This window comes from Ranitomeya variabilis, chromosome 1, assembly GCF_051348905.1.
Source record: "Ranitomeya variabilis isolate aRanVar5 chromosome 1, aRanVar5.hap1, whole genome shotgun sequence".
Taxonomy (NCBI): Eukaryota; Metazoa; Chordata; class Amphibia; order Anura; family Dendrobatidae; genus Ranitomeya; species Ranitomeya variabilis.
The window spans coordinates 1,104,123,181-1,104,145,628 of record NC_135232.1 but is presented as its reverse complement, the minus strand read 5'-3'; the positions used below and the strand labels follow the sequence as shown (position 1 = coordinate 1,104,145,628).

The 22,448-nt window shown below is 43.4% G+C and overlaps 1 protein-coding gene across 1 annotated transcript in view; it reads left to right on the top strand.

The window, feature by feature from the left end:
* STK32B (serine/threonine kinase 32B) overlaps nucleotides 1–22,448 on the top strand; it is a 314,328-nt gene that overhangs the window by 78,775 nt on the left and 213,105 nt on the right. Inside the window, exon 2 of the mRNA XM_077280130.1 lies at nucleotides 20,103–20,158. Within this exon, the coding sequence (XP_077136245.1) occupies nucleotides 20,103–20,158 (56 nt within the window). The remainder of the gene's footprint in view (nucleotides 1–20,102; nucleotides 20,159–22,448) is intronic.

Here is a 22,448-nt window from a genome sequence, read left to right as displayed (position 1 = left end):
ATTATCGAATTATCTGACCTCAAATTTACAGGATTTTATTTCTGCTTCAAATAGTGTTGCACCCTGTCATGTCTATTAGAGATGAGCAAACCTGAACTTTAAAGTTGGACATTCGTTCCAGACAGTGTCTTGTGCTAAACACCAAACATGGACTTTCCCCGGAAGTCCGTTGCAATGTTCGGACTTCCGGTTGAAGTCCATTGCAGAGAGAGAGAGACCCAAAGATCAGGTGTCTATTGTTTTCAGTATTTCAAGTAAGAGTACCGTTCTGGTTCCCGAACCGAACTTTGGAATAAAGTTCGGGTTAGGTACCGGAACACGAAATTCCACGGGTCCGTTCATCCCTAATGCCTATGTTTTAAAGTGGCTTCAGGGCTTTAGGCTGCAAGTCTGCAGTCACTACACACGCAGTGAGGATTCTCCGGTGCTGGTGCCAAGAGCTGGCAGTCATGTGACCACAAGGATGCGATTTGTATACTTCCGACTACATTCCTACTAGGCTGTGTCCAACCTCAATCAATACACTCATCTAGTCAGTGTATATGCAAATCACATTCTTGCAATCACATGCTTGCCACTCTCGACGCCGGCAGTGGAGAATCCTCACAGCTCACAGTGTGCGTGACATGACAGTTACAAGTCTGCAGTCACATAGAGTGATTACAGACTTGTAGCTTAAGACTGGACAACCCCTTTAATATACATAGGTGGAAAGGAAGAAGCTTTATTAAGTGAACAGCCATATAACTTGGATGTGAATCACAGCACAATGCTCGGACTGGCCATCAGCTCTCCCGACCCGATTGTGATAGCTACATAGAAATACATGCTGTCACACTTGGGTCAGGAAATCCATCGGCCAGTCCGAGCATTGCGTTGCAATCCTTGTCCGAGTTATATAGCCGTCTGACTCTTTCCTAAAGTGGCTTTCTGGTTTTGGAATCTCAAAGTGATTGACTTTGTATGAAACTGCGAATTTCAGGAAATTTGACTTGAATTCTTCGCGAATCGATCTTCTTACGTTATCAGTCTTTTGTCATTTATAGACAATTTGTCTATTTGGACTAATGAAAACCTAAAGCAATTTAGCCTTTCCCAGCCCAATGCATCTTAAATCTGTGCTCGTCTGAAGATTGTCTGCCTCAAGGCATGGTTCCCACTATTCAGCTAAATTTAACAGTAACCAGGCTTTATGTGCCTTTATTTATTGAACAAAGCACCCCTGAAACCTACACTTTCAAGCCTATAATTGTGACTTTGTTAATAACCAGACCACATATTATTAGTATAAAATGCAGAAATATAGTTTGTTCCAAAGGGTGCACTTACTTTTTAATGGGATTGTGTTACTCCCAAGCTTTATGCTTGATTATACCCAGCTTTTTTTTCATAATAGAAATTTGAAAACCTTGTACGTGTGCAAAGGTATAAAAAGAAGACTCCGCGGAATCTTGATTCTTGATTCTTGTTGAGAAATGTGTAATTTATTTAATTTGTATTTTAATCATTAAATATAAGTCTTTACAAGAGAAATAATGTTTTAAAATATTGCAGATATTTCTGTTATATTTTACATTTTTTCTGGGCATGTTGGATACACATACATTTACTTTCTTTACTGCCTGTACAGTCAGTAAAGCAGAATCTTTGCTTTATGGCAGCTGCAATGAATGGGGGTCAACTCACAGACAGATGTCAGAGTTCATTATAGCAAGAAGTGATGGAACATGACCCAAGAGACCATTGAATTACAGAGGTGTTATTATGTTGGCTTTTCTGAGTTTCTAGCAGTGTTATAGAGCTCTCATTAAAGCCTTGATCTCTAATAATAATGAAATAACTCTGCTTATTCAGCCCAAGTCTGTATGGCAAAGCTGATCAGTTAGTTAAAGCAAATGAAAAAAATTGTTTCCATTAAAAATGTGATATTGTCATTTTCATTTGATCTATTAACCCCTTAGTGCAAAATGACATACATGTATGCGATGGAGCTCCCTTTCTATGTTACATATCCAACATCTGTGTCTAATAGCTTCAATCCTTACATTGAGAGTTTGCTGGCGCTTACTCCCCAGCTCCCATCAGCCTCCTGTGAAACAATCATATTGCTTTGATGGTTTATCATAGCAGCCAAGTTCTTACTGATGGCCCCCATCACTGCCATCTTGATACTTCTGTGAGGCTTCACCACAGGAGCTTCGTAAGATCAGGCGATTTTCAACATATGCTGCAATACTGATGATCGCAAGTTCCAGTCCCAGGGGACTGAAAAAAAAAATAGGAAAAATAAATATATATAGAAAAAAATATATATATATACATATGAAAAAAAAATATCAAAAAATAAAATCACCCCACCTTTCTTACATTCAAAATAATGAAATTAAAAAAAAAATAAAAACAATGTAAAAGTTCTCTAAACTAAAGAGCTGCAGCATGTGCTTTTAAATTGTCACAAAATTTGGGCAAAAAATGTAGGTGTGCATAAAATAACTCCAAAGAGAACATTTACATAAAAATTTTGCATGATTGGAGAAAGACAGAATGGATGAATCAGCTGAAAACATTGGGAAACACAAAACCTTGTCCATAATGATGAACATAAAAAAGAAAATAAAACAACTGCGCACATATAAAATAAACATTTTAAAAAAGTGCAAGTTAAATAAAGAATAAGGCTCAAATGAAAAATACCTGGGAAACACCCAAAACTAGTAAAAAAGATACAAATTCAAAAATAAATAGGGTCCAAAATTTTGTGTGAACTCACACGACCAAACTGTGGCCACGATTTTCTTCGCCTATGTATGTGGGTGTGGTTCGGCCATGTGAGATTACCTGCTCGTCTGGTCTCATCGTTAGGGCTTGTTCACACCACCGTATTTTCAGTCCTTGTGCCGTCTGTGAAAAAAACGGTCTACACTTGGACCAATGCTATACAACGGGACAGTGCAGATGAGTAATTTTTTTCACTGACTGACTCTGCATGTAAAAAAAATCTCAGCATGCACTGGTTATTCCGCAAATTGGATGAGACTTGGCCAATAAAGTTTATGGGCGCGTAAAAAAAATTGGATGCCATATTAAAGCCACAGCAGAGCATCCAAGTATTACAGATACATTTTAATTCTGTAACGTAGGGAACTGTAAGTGATTCATGGCTGCTGGTGTACTCGTATCTATAATACACCACTTTCCAAATTGTTATGCAGATTGGATTTAAAGAGAACCTGACACCATGATTGAGCACAGTATCCTACGCACAGTGTCAGGTCGGCGCCGTTATACTGATTACAATGGTACCTTGGTTGATGAAATCCGTCTTGTGGTTCTTGTTTAATCTTTATTTTCAGGTTTGTGTTAATGATATGCTCGTGCCCTGGGGTGGCCTGTGGGGGGTCTTCATGTGGTGCTCTGATTAGGTATTTATACTGAAGACTGCTGACAGGTCACTGACTAATTTATTTGCTGCTCTCCTGATAGTCATAGAAAAAATCTGTTTGAAAATGGTGATCCTATAGCTGCTAGTCTCGCAGGCGCCGGCGGCGCCATCTTGCTAGGAAAAAAAAAAAAATGTCCTTCTCTAAGATGGCGACACCGGTGCCAGCTATCAGCCATCGCCATTTTAAAACTGATTTTTTTTTTAATGACTTTCAGGAGAACAGCAAACAAGTTAATTATACACACAGTACATATGCAATCAGGCTGCAGCGCAGGTGCTACCTTTTTTGCCTGCCTGCAGAGGTTTTTTTTTAACAATATAAATATAATATTCTTTATGTAAACTAGGGGGAAAGTCAGTGAGGGATCAGAAACCTTTCAGAAGCCATACAGATGAAAACCTAATCAGAGCACCACATGAAGACCCCCCACAGGGCACACCGGAGCACGAGCATATCATTACCTCAAAACTGAAAATAAAGATTAAACAACAACCACAAGGCGGATTTCATCACACAATGTATCATTGTAATCAGTATAACGGCACCGACCTGACACTGTCTGTAGGTTACTGAGCAAAATCCTGCTGACATGGGCACTTTAAGTGTCAAAAAGATTTCATTTTTCTTTTTTCCCCAATACATTTCTGAATATCTTGTCTAAGGGTTCTTTGGATCACTGAAATCAATCTCAAACACATGTGATAATTAGCTTCCCAACTTATTCAAATTAAAGGAAAACTACTTCAAGAGGTTGTTCCACAAAGTGCATTATAATTACTAGATCTTAAAATAAAAATAAGTTCTACAATAGGATGAGTAAAAAAATATTCTGAAAAGTGTCAAATACTGCAATGCCTTGGGCAAGGTATGAAAACTTTAGATATTTCACGAAAACGTAAGTGTGATCATTGTACTGTAAGAGTTTTGTTCGTGTTCTGGTTCATGCAGATAAAGGAATAATGAGGAAGGTTTTTGCCAGTCAAATACATCAGTTTAAAAAAGCAGCTTCTAAAATACCATTATACAGCAGCAAACAGTTAATTGAAGCTGTTGGTTCCTTTGGAGTCCCCGAACCTCAAGGTGTGGGATACTGCAGAGGCTAGCAGTTGTTCATAAACCTTCTATTCAGCCACCACTAAACAGTGCTCACAAGCAGAAATGATAGCACTGGGACATACATAAAGACTAATTTTTAGAAAAATCTTCTTTACTGATGAGTGTCGTGTGACCCTCGATGGTCCAGATGGATAGAGTAGTGGATGGTTGGTGGATGTCCCAACAAAATGGCTACATCAGAATGGAGCTGGCGGAGTCATATCTTGGGCTGGAATGATAAGGAGAGAGCTGATAAGCCCCTTTAGGGTCTCTCAGGCCATGTGCACACGTTCAGTATTTTTCACGTTTTTTTCGCGTTTTTTCGCTATAAAAACGTGATAAAAACGTGAAAAAATGCTAACATATGCCTCCCATTATTTTCAGTGTATTCCGCATTTTTTGTGCAAATGTAGCCTTTTTTTCCGTGAAAAAATCGCATCGCGGAAAAAAAAGCAACATGTTCATTAAAAATGCGGAATTGCGGGGATTCCGCACACCTAGGAGTGCATTGATCTGCTTACTTCCCGCACGGGGCTGTGCACACCATGCGGGAAGTAAGCAGATTATGTGCGGTTGGTACCCAGGGTGGAGGAGAGGAGACTCTCCTCCACGGACTGGGCACCATATAATTGGTCAAAAAAAAAGAATTAAAATAAAAAATAGTCCTATACTCACCTGCGATGTCCCCTGCAGTGTTCCCGCCTCTCCGCTGCATGCTGCCGCTTCGGTTTCTATAGCTGGTGTGCGGTGAAGGACCTGTGATGACGTCGCGGTCTTGTGATTAGTTGAGACCGGTCATGTGACCGCTCACGTGACCGCGACGTCATGGAAGGTCCTGAACCACACCATCTATAGGAACGGACGCCTGCAGGTGAGTATAACCATTTTTTGTTATTATTTTTAAACATTCTATCTTTTACTATAGATGCTGCATAGGCTGCATCTATAGTAAAAAGATGGTCACACTTGTCAAACGCTATGTTTGACAAGTGTGACCAACCTGTCAGTCAGTTTTCCAAGCGATGCTACAGATCGCTTGGAAAACTTTAGCATTCTGCAAGCTAATTACGCTTGCAGAATGCTAAAAAAACGAGAAAAAAACGGAAAAAAAAACGCAAAAAAAAAATGCGGATTTCTTGCAGAAGATTTCCGGTTTTCTTCAGGAAATTTCTGCAAGAAATCCGGACGTGTGCACATACCCTCAAGGTGTGAAAATGATCTCAGCAAAGTATACAGAGTTTCTGACTGACCCCTTTCTTCCATGGTACAAAAAGAAGAACCATGCCATCCAGGGCCGGCTCCAAGTTTTTGAGGGCCCCGGGCGAAAGAGTCTCAGTGGGCCCCCCTTTTAACACATACCCCGATTTATGATGCACAGATACGGCAGAGAAATGTATAGTACAATGCCAGATTTCACTTCTTAAATGACTGACAGCTATTGTAAATTCTGCAGTGTATATATACAGGACAGGATGAGTGGTACTGTGCAGTGTATATACAGGACTGGAGGAGTGGTACTGTGCAGTGTATATATACAGGACAGGAGGAGGAGTGGTACTGTGCAGTGTATATATACAGGACAGGAGGAGTGGTACTGTGCAGTGTATATATACAGGACAGGAGGAGTGGTACTGTGCAGTGTATATACAGGACAGGAGGAGTGGTACTGTGCAGTGTATATATACAGGACAGGAGGAGGAGTGGTACTGTGCAGTGTATATATACAGGACAGGAGGAGTGGTACTGTGCAGTGTATATATACAGGACAGGAGGAGTGGTACTGTGCATTGTATATATACAGGAGGAGTGGTACTGTGCAGTGTATATATACAGGACAGGAGGAGTGGTACTGTGCAGTGTATATATACAGGAGGAGTGGTACTATGCAGTGTATATACAGGACAGGATGAGTGGTACTGTGCAGTGTATATATACAGGACAGGAGGAGGAGTGGTACTGTGCAGTGTATATATACAGGACAGGAGGAGTGGTACTGTGCAGTGTATATATACAGGACAGGAGGAGTGGTACTGTGCATTGTATATATACAGGAGGAGTGGTACTGTGCAGTGTATATAAACAGGAGGAGTGGTACTATGCAGTGTATATATACAGGACAGGAGGAGGAGTGGTACTGTGCAGTGTATATATACAGGACAGGAGGAGTGGTACTGTGCAGTGTATATATACAGGACAGGAGGAGTGGTACTGTGCAGTGTATATATACAGGACAGGAGGAGTGGTACTGTGCAGTGTATATATACAGGACAGGAGGAGTGGTACTGTGCAGTGTATATACAGGACAGGATGAGTGGTACTGTGCAGTGTATATATACAGGACAGGAGGAGGAGTGGTACTGTGCAGTGTATATATACAGGACAGGAGGAGTGGTACTGTGCAGTGTATATATACAGGACAGGAGGAGTGGTACTGTGCAGTGTATATACAGGACAGGATGAGTGGTACTGTGCAGCGTATATATACAGGACAGGATGAGTGGTACTGTGCAGTGTATATACAGGACTGGAGGAGTGGTACTGTGCAGTGTATATATACAGGAGGAGTGGTACTGTGCAGTGTATATACAGGACAGGATGAGTGGTACTGTGCAGTGTATATATACAGGACAGGAGGAGGAGTGGTACTGTGCAGTGTATATATACAGGACAGGAGGAGTGGTACTGTGCAGTGTATATATACAGGACAGGAGGAGTGGTACTGTGCAGTGTATATACAGGACAGGATGAGTGGTACTGTGCAGCGTATATATACAGGACAGGATGAGTGGTACTGTGCAGTGTATATACAGGACTGGAGGAGTGGTACTGTGCAGTGTATATATACAGGAGGAGTGGTACTGTGCAGTGTATATACAGGACAGGATGAGTGGTACTGTGCAGTGTATATATACAGGACAGGAGGAGGAGTGGTACTGTGCAGTGTATATATATATAGGAGGAGTGGTACTGTGCAGTGTATATATACAGGACAGGAGGAGTGGCACTGTGCAGTGTATATATACAGGACAGGTGGAGTGGTACTGTGCAGTGTATATACAGGACAGGAGGAGTGGCACTGTGCAGTGCATATATACAGGACAGGAGGAGTGGTACTGTGCAGTGTATATATACAGGACTGGAGGAGTGGTACTGTGCAGTGTATATACAGGACAGGAGGAGTGGTACTGTGCAGTGTATATATACAGGAGTGGTACTGTGCGGTGTATATACATTACAGGAGGAGCGATACTGTGCAGTGTATATACAGGACAGGAGGAGTGGTACTGTGCAGTGTATGTACAGGACAGGAGGAGTGGTACTGTGCAGTGTATATACAGGACAGGAGGAGTGGTACTGTGCAGTGTATACAGTCATATGAAAAAGTTTGGGCACCCCTATTAATCTTAAGCTTAATGTTTTATAAAAATTGTTTTTCTTGCAACAGCTATTTCAGTTTCATATATCTAATAACTGTTGGACACAGTAATGTTTCTGCCTTGAAATGAGGTTTATTGTAGTAACAAAAAATGTGCAATCTGCATTCAAACAAAAGTTGACAGGTGCATAAGTATGGGCACCCTTATCATTTTCTTGTTTTCTCCTATCTACTTTTTACTGACTTACTAAAGCACTTTTTTTGGTTTTGTAACCTCATTGAGCTTTGAACTTCACAGCCAGGTGTATGCAATCATGAGAAAAGCTACTTGCAAGTTGTTCTCCTGTTTGAATCTCCTCTGAAGAGTGGCATCATGGGCTCCTCAAAACAACTGTCAAATGATCTGAAAACAAAGATTATTCAACATAGTTGTTCAGGGGAAGGATACAAAAAGCTGTCTCAGAGATTTAACCTGTCAATTTCCACTGTGAGGAACATAGTAAGGAAATGGAAGAACACAGGTACAGTTCTTGTTAAGGCCAGAAGTGGCAGGCCAAGAAAAACATCAGAAAGGCAGAGAAGAAGAATGGTGAGATCAGTCAAGGACAATCCTCAGACCACCTCCAGAGATCTGCAGCATCAACTTGCTGCAGATGGTGTCACTGTGCATCGGTCAACTATACAATGCACTTTGCACAAGGAGAAGCTGTATGGGAGAGTGATGCGAAAGAAGCCGTTTCTGCAAGCACGCCACAACAGAGTCGGCTGAGGTATGCAAAAGCACATTTGGAGAAGCCAATTTCTTTTTGGAAGAAGGTCCTGTGGACTCATGAAACCAAGATTGAGTTGTTTGGTAGTACAAAAAGGCGTTATGCATGGCAGCAAAAAAACACAGTGCGCTGTATAGTTGACCGATGCACAGTGACACCATCTGCAGCAAGTTGATGCTGCAGCTCTCTGGAGGTGGTCTGAGGATTGTCCTTGACTGATCTCACCATTCTTCTTCTCTGCCTTTCTGATGTTTTTCTTGGCCTGCCACTTCTAGCCTTAACAAGAACTGTACCTGTGTTCTTCCATTTCCTTACTATGTTCCTCACAGTGGAAATTGACAGGTTAAATCTCTGAGACAGCTTTTTGTATCCTACCCCTGAACAACTATGTTGAATAATCTTTGTTTTCAGATCATTTGACAGTTGTTTTGAGGAGCCCATGATGCCACTCTTCAGAGGAGATTCAAACAGGAGAACAACTTGCAAGTGGCCACTTTAAGTAGCTTTTCGCATGATTGCATACACCTGGCTATGAAGTTCAAAGTTCAATGAGGTTACAAAACCAAAAAAAGTGCTTTAGTAAGTCAGTAAAAAGTAGGTAGGAATATTTTAAACAAGAAAATGATAAGGGTGCCCATACTTATGCACCTGTCAAATTTTGTTTGAATGCAGATTGCACATTTTCTGTTAGTACAATAAACTTCATTTCAAGGCAGAAACATTACTGTGTCCAACAGTTATTAGATATATGAAACTGAAATAGCTGTTGCAAAAAAAAACAATTTTTATACAACATTAAGCTTAAGATTAATAGGGGTACCCAAACTTTTTCATATGACTGTATATACAGGAGTGGTACTGTGCGGTGTATATACATTACAGGAGGAGCGATACTGTGCAGTGTATATACAGGACAGGAGGAGTGGTACTGTGCAGTGTATGTACAGGACAGGAGGAGTGGTACTGTGCAGTGTATATACAGGACAGGAGGAGTGGTACTGTGCAGTGTATATACAGGACAGGAGGAGTGGTACTGTGCAGTGTATGTACAGGACAGGAGGAGTGGTACTGTGCAGTGTATATACAGGACAGGAGGAGTGGTACTGTGCAGTGTATATATACAGGAGGAGTGGTACTGTGCAGTGTATATATACAGGGGGAGAGGTGCTGTGCAGTGTATATATACAGGAGAGGTGCTGTGCAGTGTATATATACAGGAGGAGAGGTGCTGTGCAGTGTATATATACAGGAGGAGTGGTACTGTACAGTGTATATACAGTACTTCAGCATCTCAGCTGCAACCTGCAGCCGCCCAGCTCACCCAGAACCCCAGAATACAAGGATACCATTGCACTCAGAGTCACTCAGGCGCCGGTAGGAGCTCCTCCGGAATCTGCCTGATAAGTTCAGCATGCAGGAGCCGCTCGCTCTGTATTGCCGTGTGTACATGAATGTGTCTTATGTCTCATGGGGTTCAGTTATGTGCTACTCTATTATGGGGGCACTGGGGTACACAGGACGGATGCAGAGCAGGGAACACAGGCAGGGTGGGGGTACACAGGACGGCTGCAGAGCAGGGCACACAGGCAGCGTGAGGGTACAGGACGGATGCAGAGCAGGGCACACAGGCAGGGTGGGGTTACACAGGACGGCTGCAGAACAGGGCACACAGGCAGGGTGAGGGTACAGGACGGATGCAGAGCAGGGCACACAGGCAGGGTGGGGGTACACAGGACGGCTGCAGAGCAGGGCACACAGGCAGGGTGAGGGTACAGGACGGATGCAGAGCAGGGCACACAGGCAGGGTGGGGGTACACAGGACGGCTGCAGAGCAGGGCACACAGGTAGGGTGAGGGTACAGGACGGATGCAGAGCAGGGCACACAGGCAGGGTGGGGGTACACAGGACAGCTGCAGAGCAGGGCACACAGGCAGTGTGGGGGTACACAGGACGGCTGCAGAGCGGGGCACACAGGCAGTGTGGGGGTACACAGGATGGCTGCGGAGCGGGGCACACAGGCAGGGTGGGGGTACACAGGACGGCTGCGGAGCGGGGCACACAGGCAGGGTGGGGGTACACAGGACGGCTGCGGAGCAGGGCACACAGGCAGGGAGGGGGTACACGGACGGCTGCAGAGTGGGGCATACAGGCAGGGTGGGGGTACACAGGATGGCTGCGGAGCGGGGCACACAGGCACTCACTGTAGCTAGCCAGGGACGCAGAGCAGAGCAGGAGAACGTGCTCTCTCCGCCCACAAACAGGGCTGGCTATGTTCTCTTAACCCCTATGTGCCTACCTGCCTGCCTGGCTGAGTGACGAGTGAGAAGATGCTTGTGCCATGCTGTATCTATGACAGCGTGAGTGGGCCCCTCTGTGTCGCCAGGGCCCCGGCACTTGCCCGGGTGCGCCGGGTGCTGACGCCGGCCCTGATGCCATCCATAGCAAAATCATCTTGTTGCATTGCACTGCATCTCATGCTGCAAAGAATGCTTCTGAGTGTTTGGCTGTTATGGCCATAAAAGGAGAGAAACTCATGGTGTGGCCCTCATGTTCCCCTGACCTCAACCTTAGTAATGGGAATCTGTCACCTCATTTTTCGTATATAAGCTTTGGCCACCGCCATCAGGGGCTTATCTACAGCATTCTGTAATGCTGTAGATAAGCCCCCGATGTAACCTGAAAGATAAGAAAAACAAGTTAGATTATACTCACCTGGGAGGGCGTTCCGATGAGGTCTGGTCCGATGGGCAACGCGGTCCGGCGCCTCCAATCTTCATGCAATGATGTCCTCCTCCTTGCTTCTATTAATTGCACAGAGCTTTACAGTTATTAGTAGAAATGAGCGGACTCAAACAGTAAAGTTTGGTGTACATACCAAACACCTATTACATGACAGCTCGGCAAACACCACTTCTGAACAGCGGTAAAATGTCACCACTAGTCAGACAGCCTCGGTTCCAACGCTGTCAAAAGACAGCATGAGCCTGCAGCTGTGATTGGAGGTATAAAGTTTATCTCCAGTCACTGGTGTCCGCTGATGGGATTACAGCTCCCATCAGCTGCCGCCGCTCATAACAGTGAGAGCAGGAGCAGCGGATGGGAGTATTCATCAGCTGGTGCCTGTGCAGTAAATAAATAATTAAAAAAAAACAGCATGGGTTCCCCTGTATTTTTGATAACCAGCCAGGAAGCACTCACAGATGGAGTCTGCAACCCTCAGCTGTCAGTTTCAGCAAGGCTGGTTATCAAGAATAGAGGGGTCCCCACGCCATAGTTTTTAATTATTTAAATAAATAATTTTAAAAAACGGCATCGGGTGCCCCTTCAATTTTGAAAACCAGCCTTGCTAAAGCAAACTGCTGGGGGCTAAGTGGGGTTCATATTTGTGGGGTCGATGTTATCTTTGTATTGTCTTGTGATATTGTAAGATGGGGGAGCCAGGGAGGTAGCCATGGCCGATAGCAATCCCTGTATCACTCCCTGGACCCCTTCCCGCATAGGATCACATCTTTATGTTGCAGTACCTTTTAGCTGGTTCTCTGCGCCATGCTGGACTCACCCAGTACGGGGATGTATTCCTCACAGACGGTTCTGCAATTTAGGAGACACACTCCAGCTTAACTTCAATGTTAACTCTTTTACTCAGCACAGCTTGTTCAAAGAAAGGCACTTCAAGTATCACAGTTGATTTCTTCCTTTCTGTCCCTTCTCTGTCCCTTCCTTCTCTATGCTCAGCCCTGGGTCAGACCGTACCTTCCGGTCCCACAGAATCTGTTCTATCCAGAATTCTTGCCTCAGATGGGAGAGTCCTACACCGTTTCGCCCCGTTTTAAGAACTGCCGCTCAGGCAAAGATCTGCCACATCTCGTGAGTACTGCCTGTGCTGACCAGACTTCTCTCTTTGTAGGGACAGACGTCTATCAGCCGCATCTGCAGCGCTTCCATGCTTCTTCCTCCTAGTGGAACCTTTAGTGTAGCTGTTCTATGCTGGGCCCCTTTCTTTAATGATGTTTTAACGCACAGTGACTCCTGGCCAGGAAGCCGAGTGAGCTGCATGAGCGCCCAGGCCCCGACTGACTAAACCAGGAAACTTCCACTATTCTTATCCCACTGTGCCCCTCCTACTCTAACTATATACTATAGTGCCCCCCTCTAGTGGCCAACTAGGAACATTATGCCCCTAACAATATATTGGGCCTGGGGCCCATTGGAGCAATACACTTAGAGTGTAGCAGTACTGTTATACACGGTGGTAATACACTTTATGTGTAGCAGTACCGTCGTGTATGAACACATTATACACATTAAAAAGAAGGGGTTGGGGAGAAGAGGGAACAACAATACTTTCACATCCCTTACAATTCCCCCTTTCTTTAAACATGGTTGTCCCCAACCATTGCAAAACTTTAATACAAATGTAGAACATTGTAAAACAATAGAGAGGACTCAATATAGGTGTTGTCCATAATATCTTTAAAGGGAGACGGCCCCCTTTCTTTAAATATGGTACTCCTGTACAGGTAAGCATAGTTCCCTGAAGAGTCGTGCTTCTCCAGCAGAATTGGCACAACGAGTGCAACAAAAAGAAGAAGAGTCCATAGGCTCTAAATATTATTCATATCCGGCTGGCAGTCCTCCGGAACAAACAGACAAAACAAAACGTAGGCTCTTATGACCTCTTCCGGTCATGAAACTGCAGAGCATTTTCCTCTGGGAAAAACAATAGGGCATCTCCTTTGCCCCAACAGAACACGGGACAGTCCTTTCACAAATGGTGCAACGGCACCACAAGCTTTATGGATTCAATTCCTTATTCTCAATGGCATGCGCCTCGTGCTGCTCCGATAATATCAGGTTCCCTTTCCCAGTCCCGCGTCAGGGGTGTCTCTGTGGCCGCAGCAGTCACCGGTTGTCTCGGAGAGTCAGGGGTGGCAGGAGGCTGGGAGGCAGGAACATCACGGACACTCGACAGTGCCAAGCTCGAGTCCACACGTTGTGCTATCTCCCCCAGGGTGCATAGGGCCACTGCCACCGCAAAATAGTCCAGTGGGCAATGCTCTTTGTAGAAGGAGACCCAGTCCCCTTCTTCCAGGGGTCTCCCGAAGTTAGCAGAGGCCGCGTTCACATAGCCCTTATGATGGGTCAGAACCTCGCGAATGAAGCCGTAGGCGTGGCCTGTTTCCACATAGTAAGCTGGCCATAGGTGTGGCAACCAGCCATAGCGCCACCTCCTGGCTGGCACAACTCAGCGCAAACTTCCTTCTCCCTCTTCTTCTTTTGCTCTACTACCCCAGCGATCCAGGCCAGTTGGTTGGGGGAAGGGAAGGGACCCCCAGCGAGGCAAGCAGAACCCGTGGCTCCCTGGGGCGCCTGGCGACACATGGTGCACCTCCCCTCCAGCACCCGTCAAGCTGTAGCCCGGCTCTGGACCTCCGACTCCCTGTGGATGGGCTGAGATGGGACCCTGGGAGCAGGTGACGTGGAACAGGACTCACTGCCTTGGGTTGCGGATCAAGGCTCACTCACTGCCTCATGTTGTCGCTTTCCGGCCCCTTTGCTGGTGTTGAAAGCTGTCTCCTTCAACGGAGATGGTGCAGATCGGTCTCTCCAGTAGTAGTCCCAGCTTCGGCCTTGCTTCCGGTGTAGGCCCTTGTTCGTGTGCACCTTCTGGTGGAAATAAAGGCTCCAGCATCTTGCCTACATGTCCCGCTCCTGACGGATGTCTTGATTCCAGACCCGGAAGCTTCGGACAGGCTGTCGCTTGCTCTACTGGGGCTTGTCGCCGTTCTTCCTTGGACGGCACACGGTCTCGAGCAGATGCCGAGGTTCCCCGGCTTCAGGTAGGGACTCCACTCCCCACGAGACATTGTTCTGCTGCACGGACCGGGCCCGCTCTTTCCATTGCCACTCGAGGTGGCTCACTCCTCCACCGCCACAGGACCAATGCATACCTGCCGGTGCCAAATTGCATAATGACACTGCGCAGCTGCACCCATAATGTTCTTCTGGGCCCCATCCGTTCCAGGGTGGGGTCGCTTCCAGTTGCTCCTCCCATTCCTTTTCAAATCGCTTCAGTAGGTGTGGGGGTAAATTTCTTTGGCGCATCCTCTGGAGGCGTCGCTTAAAGGATCTTCACTCCATTTCAGCGCAGACACACCGACGAAGAGTACAATTATAGCAATAGTCCTTCTTTTTGGCACCACTCACCGCAATCTTGGTCGACATCTTTGCTATGTCAGTCCTTAGTAAGTTTACGGTCATATCCAGGTTTTCCGCTGTCTCCAGGGCATTCATACCTCCTGAAGTTGCGGCACTAGTCATGTCCAAAACATTTTCTTTTTTCTTCATCGTCACGCCAGCTTCACCGCCATATGTGGCAGTGAGATCCTGCTGACTATGCCAAGTGTAAGATGGGGGAGCCAGGGAGGTAGCCATGGCCAACAGAAATCCCTGTATCACTCCCTGGACCCCTTCCCGCATAGGATCACATCTCTGTTGCCGTACCTTGTAGCTGACTCTCTGCACCTTCTGGACTTGCCCGGTACGGGGATGCATTCCTCACAGATGGTTCTGCAATATAGGAGACACACTCCAGCTTAACTTCAATGTTAACTCTTTTACTTAGCACAACTTGTTCAAAGACAGGCACTTCAAGTATCACAGTTGATTTCTTCCTTTCTGTCCCTTCTCTGTCCGTTCCTTCTCTATGCTCAGCCCTGGGTTGGACCGTACCTTCCGGTCCCGCAGAATCTGTTCCATCTGGAATTCTTGCCTCACATGGGGGAGTCCTACACCATTTCGCCCTGGTTCTAAGAACTACCGCTCAGGCAAAGATCTGCCACATCTCGTGTGTACTGCCTGTGCTGACCAAACATCTCTCTTTGTAGGGACAGACTTCTATCAGCCGCATCTGCAGCTCTTCCGTGCTTCTTCCTCCTAGAGGAACCTTTAGTGTAGCTGTTCTATACTGGGTCCCTTTCTTTAATGTTGCGGGGCACAGTGACTCCTGGCCAGGCAGCCCAGTGAGCTGCATGAGCGCCCAGGCCCAGACTGACTAAATCAGGAAGCTTCCACTATTCTTATCCCACTGTGCCCCTCCTACTTTAACTATACACTATAGTGCCCCCTTGTAGTGGCCAACTAGGAACACTACGCCCCTAGCACTATACTGGGCGCGGGGGCAAACTTTCCCTATCAACTATATGTCATCGGGGCAATACACTTAGAGTGTAGCAGAACTGTTATACATGGTGGTAATACACTTTATGTGTAGCAGTACCACCATGTATGAACACATTATATACATTAAAAGGAGGGGGTTGGGGAGAAGAGGGAACAACAATACTTTCACATTCCTTACAATATCAAGCCCACTGATTACTAATGGAGAGGTGTCTATAAGACACCTATCCATTACTAATCCTATAGTGGTATGGTAAATGAAGACACAGCCAGAATAAAGTATTTTATTTGAAATAAAACAAAACACACTTTTACTTTTTTATTTATTCATTGTAGCATAATGACTTTTTTTTACTTTTTTATTTTTAAAAAGGGAAATTCTGATATAATCCTAAAATTTGGTACAGTTCTGTTACTGGAGTTGATATGCTAAGGTGAAGGCAAGGAGGAAAGGATGCTTAAGAAACTTCGGCTTTGCTAAAAACTGTGATGTGCCTGGTGGGAATAGAGCTTTTACGTCTTCAAATAAAACAATGCAGCTTTTTTAAGCTGGAAACGTAGAAGATAAGACTAGTTTTATCTGTTACGGTTGGGTTTGCCCCTCCTTCCTGCGGATCTCCTATCGGTTCATTTCAGGCCAAATCAATGGAGCTTCTAAACACAAAATAAATGAGTTCACCCTAAATTCTCCCACTAGACATTTCAAACAGGATTCGCTGTTATACAAGGATGTGATCAGTATTGAGAACACTTAGGAAAAATGATCAAACTAAAAGCCACAGCGTCCATAGGCAGTGGGTGCAGATACCATTTTTAATTCAGGTTATAAAATGTTTTAATAATGTCTAAAGGCTCTGTTTGATTGTGCATCAGTGTCTGGGCCTGTCTCACCCTTCATCTGTTGTGCTGGTCAAATGTGAAAAGTCTATGTTTGGACCTGGTCAAACTTTATCTACGCTTGTCCTTTCTTGCACCATGGGAGTGATTCAGAAACGCTTCAGGTACAATTTGCATTTAATGTGGTATTGCTTTTAATACATTTAGGAGGCTATAATGGCACAGCAAATATAAAAAACGTAGAGTAGGACTGCCCCATTATGAGAATGCCTTGGCGTGGCGGAGTGGCTCAAAGAATTGATCAATTGTTTGCTAAATGTCTCATTTTGAAATACAGTTAGAAATCAGTATGTGCATGTGCACTTTATGTATTGTGTTCTGACTATAAGCAGCGCTGGCTTCTCCCCTTTTTTATTTTCACGTTAGAGTACACATTGAATTTTATTGAAGAAACCTCCCAATGATAACAGTATAATCTTCAAAACAAATAAAAACTCAAAATGCACTGTTCCAAATTATTAGGCACAGTAGAATTTCTAAACATTTGATATGTTTTAAAGAACTGAAAATGCTCATTTGTGGAATTTGCAGCATTAAGAGGTCACATTCACTGAACAAAAAAGCTATTTAACTCCAAAACATCCTAACAGGCCAAGTTACATGTTAACATAGGACCCCTTCTTTGATATCACCTTCACAATTCTTGCATCCATTGAACTTGTGAGTTTTTGGAGAGTTCCTACTTGTATTTCTTTGCATGAAGTCAGAATCGCCTCCCAGAGCTGCTGTTTTGATGTGAACTGCCTCCCACCCTCATAGATCTTTTGCTTGATGATACTCCAAAGGTTCTCTAAAGGGTTTAGGTCAGGGGAAGATGGTGGCCACACCATGAGTTTATCTCCTTTTATGCCCATAGCAGCCAATTACTCAGAGGTATTCTTTGCAGCATTGTCATGCATGAAGATGATTTTGCTCCTGAAGGCACGTTTCTGCTTTTTATACCATGGAAGAAAGTTGTCAGTCAGAAACTCTATATACTTTGCAGAGGTCATTTTCACACCTTCAGGAACCTTAAAGGGCCCTACCAGTTGTTTCCCAATGATTCCGGCCCAAAACTTGACTCCTCCACCTCCTTGCTGACGTTGCAGCCTTGTTGGTACATGGTGGCTATCCACCAACCATCCACTACTCTATCCATCTGGACCATCCAGGGTTTCTTGACACTCATCAATAAACAAGACTGTTTGAAAATTAGTCTTCATGTATGTCTGGGCCTACTGCAACCATTTCTGCTTGTGAACACTGTTTAGGTGTGCCCGAATAGTAGGTTTATGCACCACAACAAGCCTTTGAAGGATCCTACACCTTTAGGTTCGAGGGATTCCAGAGGCACCAGCAGCTTCAAATATCTGTTTGCTGGTTTGTAATGGCTTTTTAGCAGCTGCTCTCTTAATCCGATGAACTTGCCTGGCAGAAACCTTCCTCATTTTGCCTTTATCAGCACAAACACGTCTGTGCTCAGATTCAGCCACAAATCTCTTAACAGTACAATGATCACGCTTACGTTTTTGGGAAATATCTAATGTTTTCATCTCTTGTCCAAGGCATTGCACTATTTGATGCTTTTCGGCAGCAGAGAGGTCCTTTTTCTTTCCCATGTTACTTGAAAACTGTGACCTGCTTAATAATGTGGAACATCATTTTTAAGTAGTTTTCCTTTAATTAGAATCACCTGGAAAACTAATGATCACATGTGTTTAAGATTGATTTCAGTGATCCATTGAGCCCTGAGACACAATACCATCCATGAGTTTATTTGAAAAACAAAACAATTAAATCTTTATGACACTTAAATCCAATTTGCATAATAATTTGGAACACGGTGTAAATATAGCGGTGAAGAGATTGCAGTTCTACATGGGCCACGGTGCGTAAGGTGGCCCGAAAGGTCTCTTTGGCACATAATAATAATAATAATAATAATAATAATTTTATTTATATAGCGCCAACATATTCCGCAGCGCTTTACAACTTATAGAGGGGACTTATACAGACAACAGACATTACAGCATAACAGAAATCACAGTTCAAAACAGATACCAGGAGGAATGAGGGCCCTGCTGCTCGCAAGCTTACAATCTATGAGGAAAAGGGGAGACACGAGAGGTGGATGGTAACAATTGCTTTAGTTATTTGGACCAGCCATAGTGTAAGGCTCGGGTGTTCATGTAAAGCTGCATGAACCAGTTAACTGCCTAAGTATGTAACAGTACAGACACAGAGGCTATTAACTGCATAAAGTGTATGAGAACATGATGAAGGAACGTGATTATGTTGTTGTTTTTTTTATTAATAGGCCACACAGGGATAATTAGGTTAATGCGTTGAGGCGGTAGGCCAATCTGAACAAATGAGTTTTTAGTGCACGCTTAAAACTGTGGGGATTGGGGATTAATCGTATTAACCTAGGTAGTGCATTCCAAAGAATCGGCGCCGCACGTGTAAAGTCTTGGAGACGGGAGTGGGAGGTTCTGATTATTGAGGATGCTAACCTGAGGTCATTAGCAGAGCGGAGGGCACGGGTAGGTTGGTAGACTGAGACCAGAGAGGAGATGTAGGGTGGTGCTGAGCCATGGAGTGCTTTGTGGATGAGGGTAGTAGTTTTGTACTGGATTCTGGATTGGATGGGTAGCCAGTGTAATGACTGGCACAAATAAGAAGACCAATACTAGTAAAGATTCATGAATCTTTCATACATAAAATACTGTGGGGAGAGGTTTCTGCTGCAGCAAGATTAAAAAGAAATATTTTTTTACGTAAAAGGCAGGGGGGGGGAGGTTTCTGCTGCAAGATGGAGATGTAAATTGTGTAATATCTGACTTTCTTGAATACAAAGCACACAGCGTGAAAGTAATAATGGATAATGTAGATGTTTCTGATTGTATATAAAAGAGAACTTTTTTAACAGTTTTATTATAAGAAAGAAAATGCAGAAATTGAAAATATCTGGGGAACAAACTGTATTTCTTTAATTCAGTTAAAGGATTGGCTTTGATTTAAAGGGGTTGTCTGGCCTCTAAAATCAGTGTTTTTTTTCCTGGTGACAGGTTCCCTTTAAAGTAACTTTGCATAGGGAAATTGCTTTGTTTTCCATTAAACCTTGTCGATATCTGTAATTAGTAAATCTCAACCAATATTATGGATAAGTCACTTAGTGCAAATCATAGCTCTCACCATATAGATCTATTTAATTCCCCTTTCTAGAAAATTAATATTTTGAGTAGTTAACCCTTAATATATAGATATACAATAGTCCTTTTTTCCCTTGTATACAAGATCTCACCTGCTAATAAACATTTATGGTCTTTCAACTGAATTTTTTTTCCTTTTATTTTTCAGTTAATTTTGACCATTTCCAAATATTACGAGCTATTGGAAAAGGGAGTTTTGGAAAGGTAAGTCGCCTCATGCTACCTATGGTTGTGTCACTATATTATCATTAAAGAAGCACTCCCTTCAAAGTTTTCATCCTTCTAATACTGAATATTGCAGTCATCATATTATATAGCACTGTGCACCTACATTTGCTCATTTTGCCTTTCTACCCAGTTAATTCTTCTCTTTTATCTGCTCTATGTAGAAACAGGAAGTCTCTTGTCCAAACATTTATCATCTCCCTCTTCAACTTCTGACCCAGATGCTCCCTCGTCCACCTGCCAGGGACTTTTGCAGTGATTCATGACATGGGCAGACAAAATTGACCTCCTGTTTCTGCATAAAACTTAGATGGAGTCAGCTAGTCAGTTTTTAATCTCGTGATGTCATAGACCAAATGGAAAAGAGTAGAATTAACTGGTAGAAAGGAAAAATGAGTAATTGTAAATTCACAGTGCTATATAATATGATGACTGCAATATATTAAAGTGATACAGATTCTGATGGGAGGAGTAAGAGAAGGAGGAAGAGGAGGAGGAGAAGGAGGAAGAGGAGGAGGAGAAGAAGGAGGAAGAAGAGGAAGAGGAGGTAGAGAGGGAGAAGGAGGAAGAGGAACAGGAGGAATGCTTCTTTCCTTAACTCAGGGTAAAGATTTGACCAGTTCTGTCAAAATCAGCCGCTTCAGCCAAACTTAGAGTTGAATTATGTTACATCATTTTTTTTCTCTTCACATAAATCTATAGAACACAATAAAATACAAAACTTTGTCATATATCCAATCAAAGAAATCAGCATCTCCTGAACTGATCATGTATTATCAAAATTCTCAACTCACGGGTAAAATTTGGATTCACTGAATACAGATTTTTACATTGCTAAGATAGGAGATGACAGTTGGTGCTAATAATATTTTATGGAGAACTTTAACTTGTCCTTTCCGAAGAACTTGCAGTAGAATTCTAATGTCTTCCTCTAGCTCCTCCCCTCTTCATAGAATATTAAAAGCAGCAGCTGTCATCTCCTATCTCAATAATGGGCAAATCTGTCATCTTTGAATCCAGATTTTGACCCTGAATTGAGAATGAAAGATCAGTCCAGGAGGAGAAAGAAGCAAATGTTTCTGATAATATATATGACAAAGTTGCAATTTTCATCTGAACTATTTATATATGAAATGAAAATTAAAACGACGGCTACTCTTTAATACATCATTAATGGCCGTGTCAAAATATTGCCCCACCGCTGTGAGTTCTCCTTCATATAAACCCAATGAAACAGCAAAAATTAATTGAACCCATGTCTATATAAATAGTAGTAACCAAAATGCTGACAAAAATGATATGCAGAATGCACAATATGGCTCAATAATAGAACATAAATCATAAAAAGAAAGACCGAAAAGTTACTCGCTGACATTCAAGGAGCAGCCTAAAACCTTTATAAAATATAAGGAATGGCTAAAAATGTATTACGCAATAAAAAAAATTCATATCATCCAATCAAAAAGGGCTCTAATTATACTAACAAGTGAGTGTATAATATGGTACAAAAAGTTATAACAGTACAACAAGTATCACCAAGATATCATGCATGCTAGTGATCCTATAATATTTGATGCCACTTGGCCCCAATGCAAAATCTCCAACAGGACCCTGAGTCTTCTTATATGTACCAAAGAGGCCTTTCGGGCCACCAACCTACGCGCCATGCCCAACTAGAACTGCAACCTCTGCACCCACTATTGTTACACACCGGCCCATCGACCCCGATTCATCAAAGCTTTTACACCTGAAAACTATTCTAAAAAGTTTTGAAAAATAGGAAATTTGTTTTTGGACAACTCAAGGCTGCTCCAAATTGTTGCAACTTTTGCAGTTTTCATTCCATTTTCATCCAGCTCCGTCAAAGTACGGGGATCTGGTGCATGATGAGGTCAAAGTCATGATGAGTGGTGGCGTTTCTTTAAGGCACAAATCTTACTCCTGTCCCAGTGGAGTAAGATTTTCGGTAAGGCGCATGAAAGTACACGTCATTTTGCGCCTTGCCTGATTCGTTAAGAGGCTTGCAGACTCCAATCTGCTCCATCACCGAGACAAACGTTAAAAACTTCATTTTTGATGAGTCAGGGCCATTATATTTACTCTGGTTGTGTGTACAGTTTCTATTTAAATGGCATTGTCTCATTGTCATGGATCGGTAACAGTCTCACATGGGCCAAAGGCACCTTTTGTGTCCCCCTGGAATCCAGGACCGGATGCAACTTCAACTACTTCACCCACTATAGTTACACCCCTGATAGAGAACTTTTGG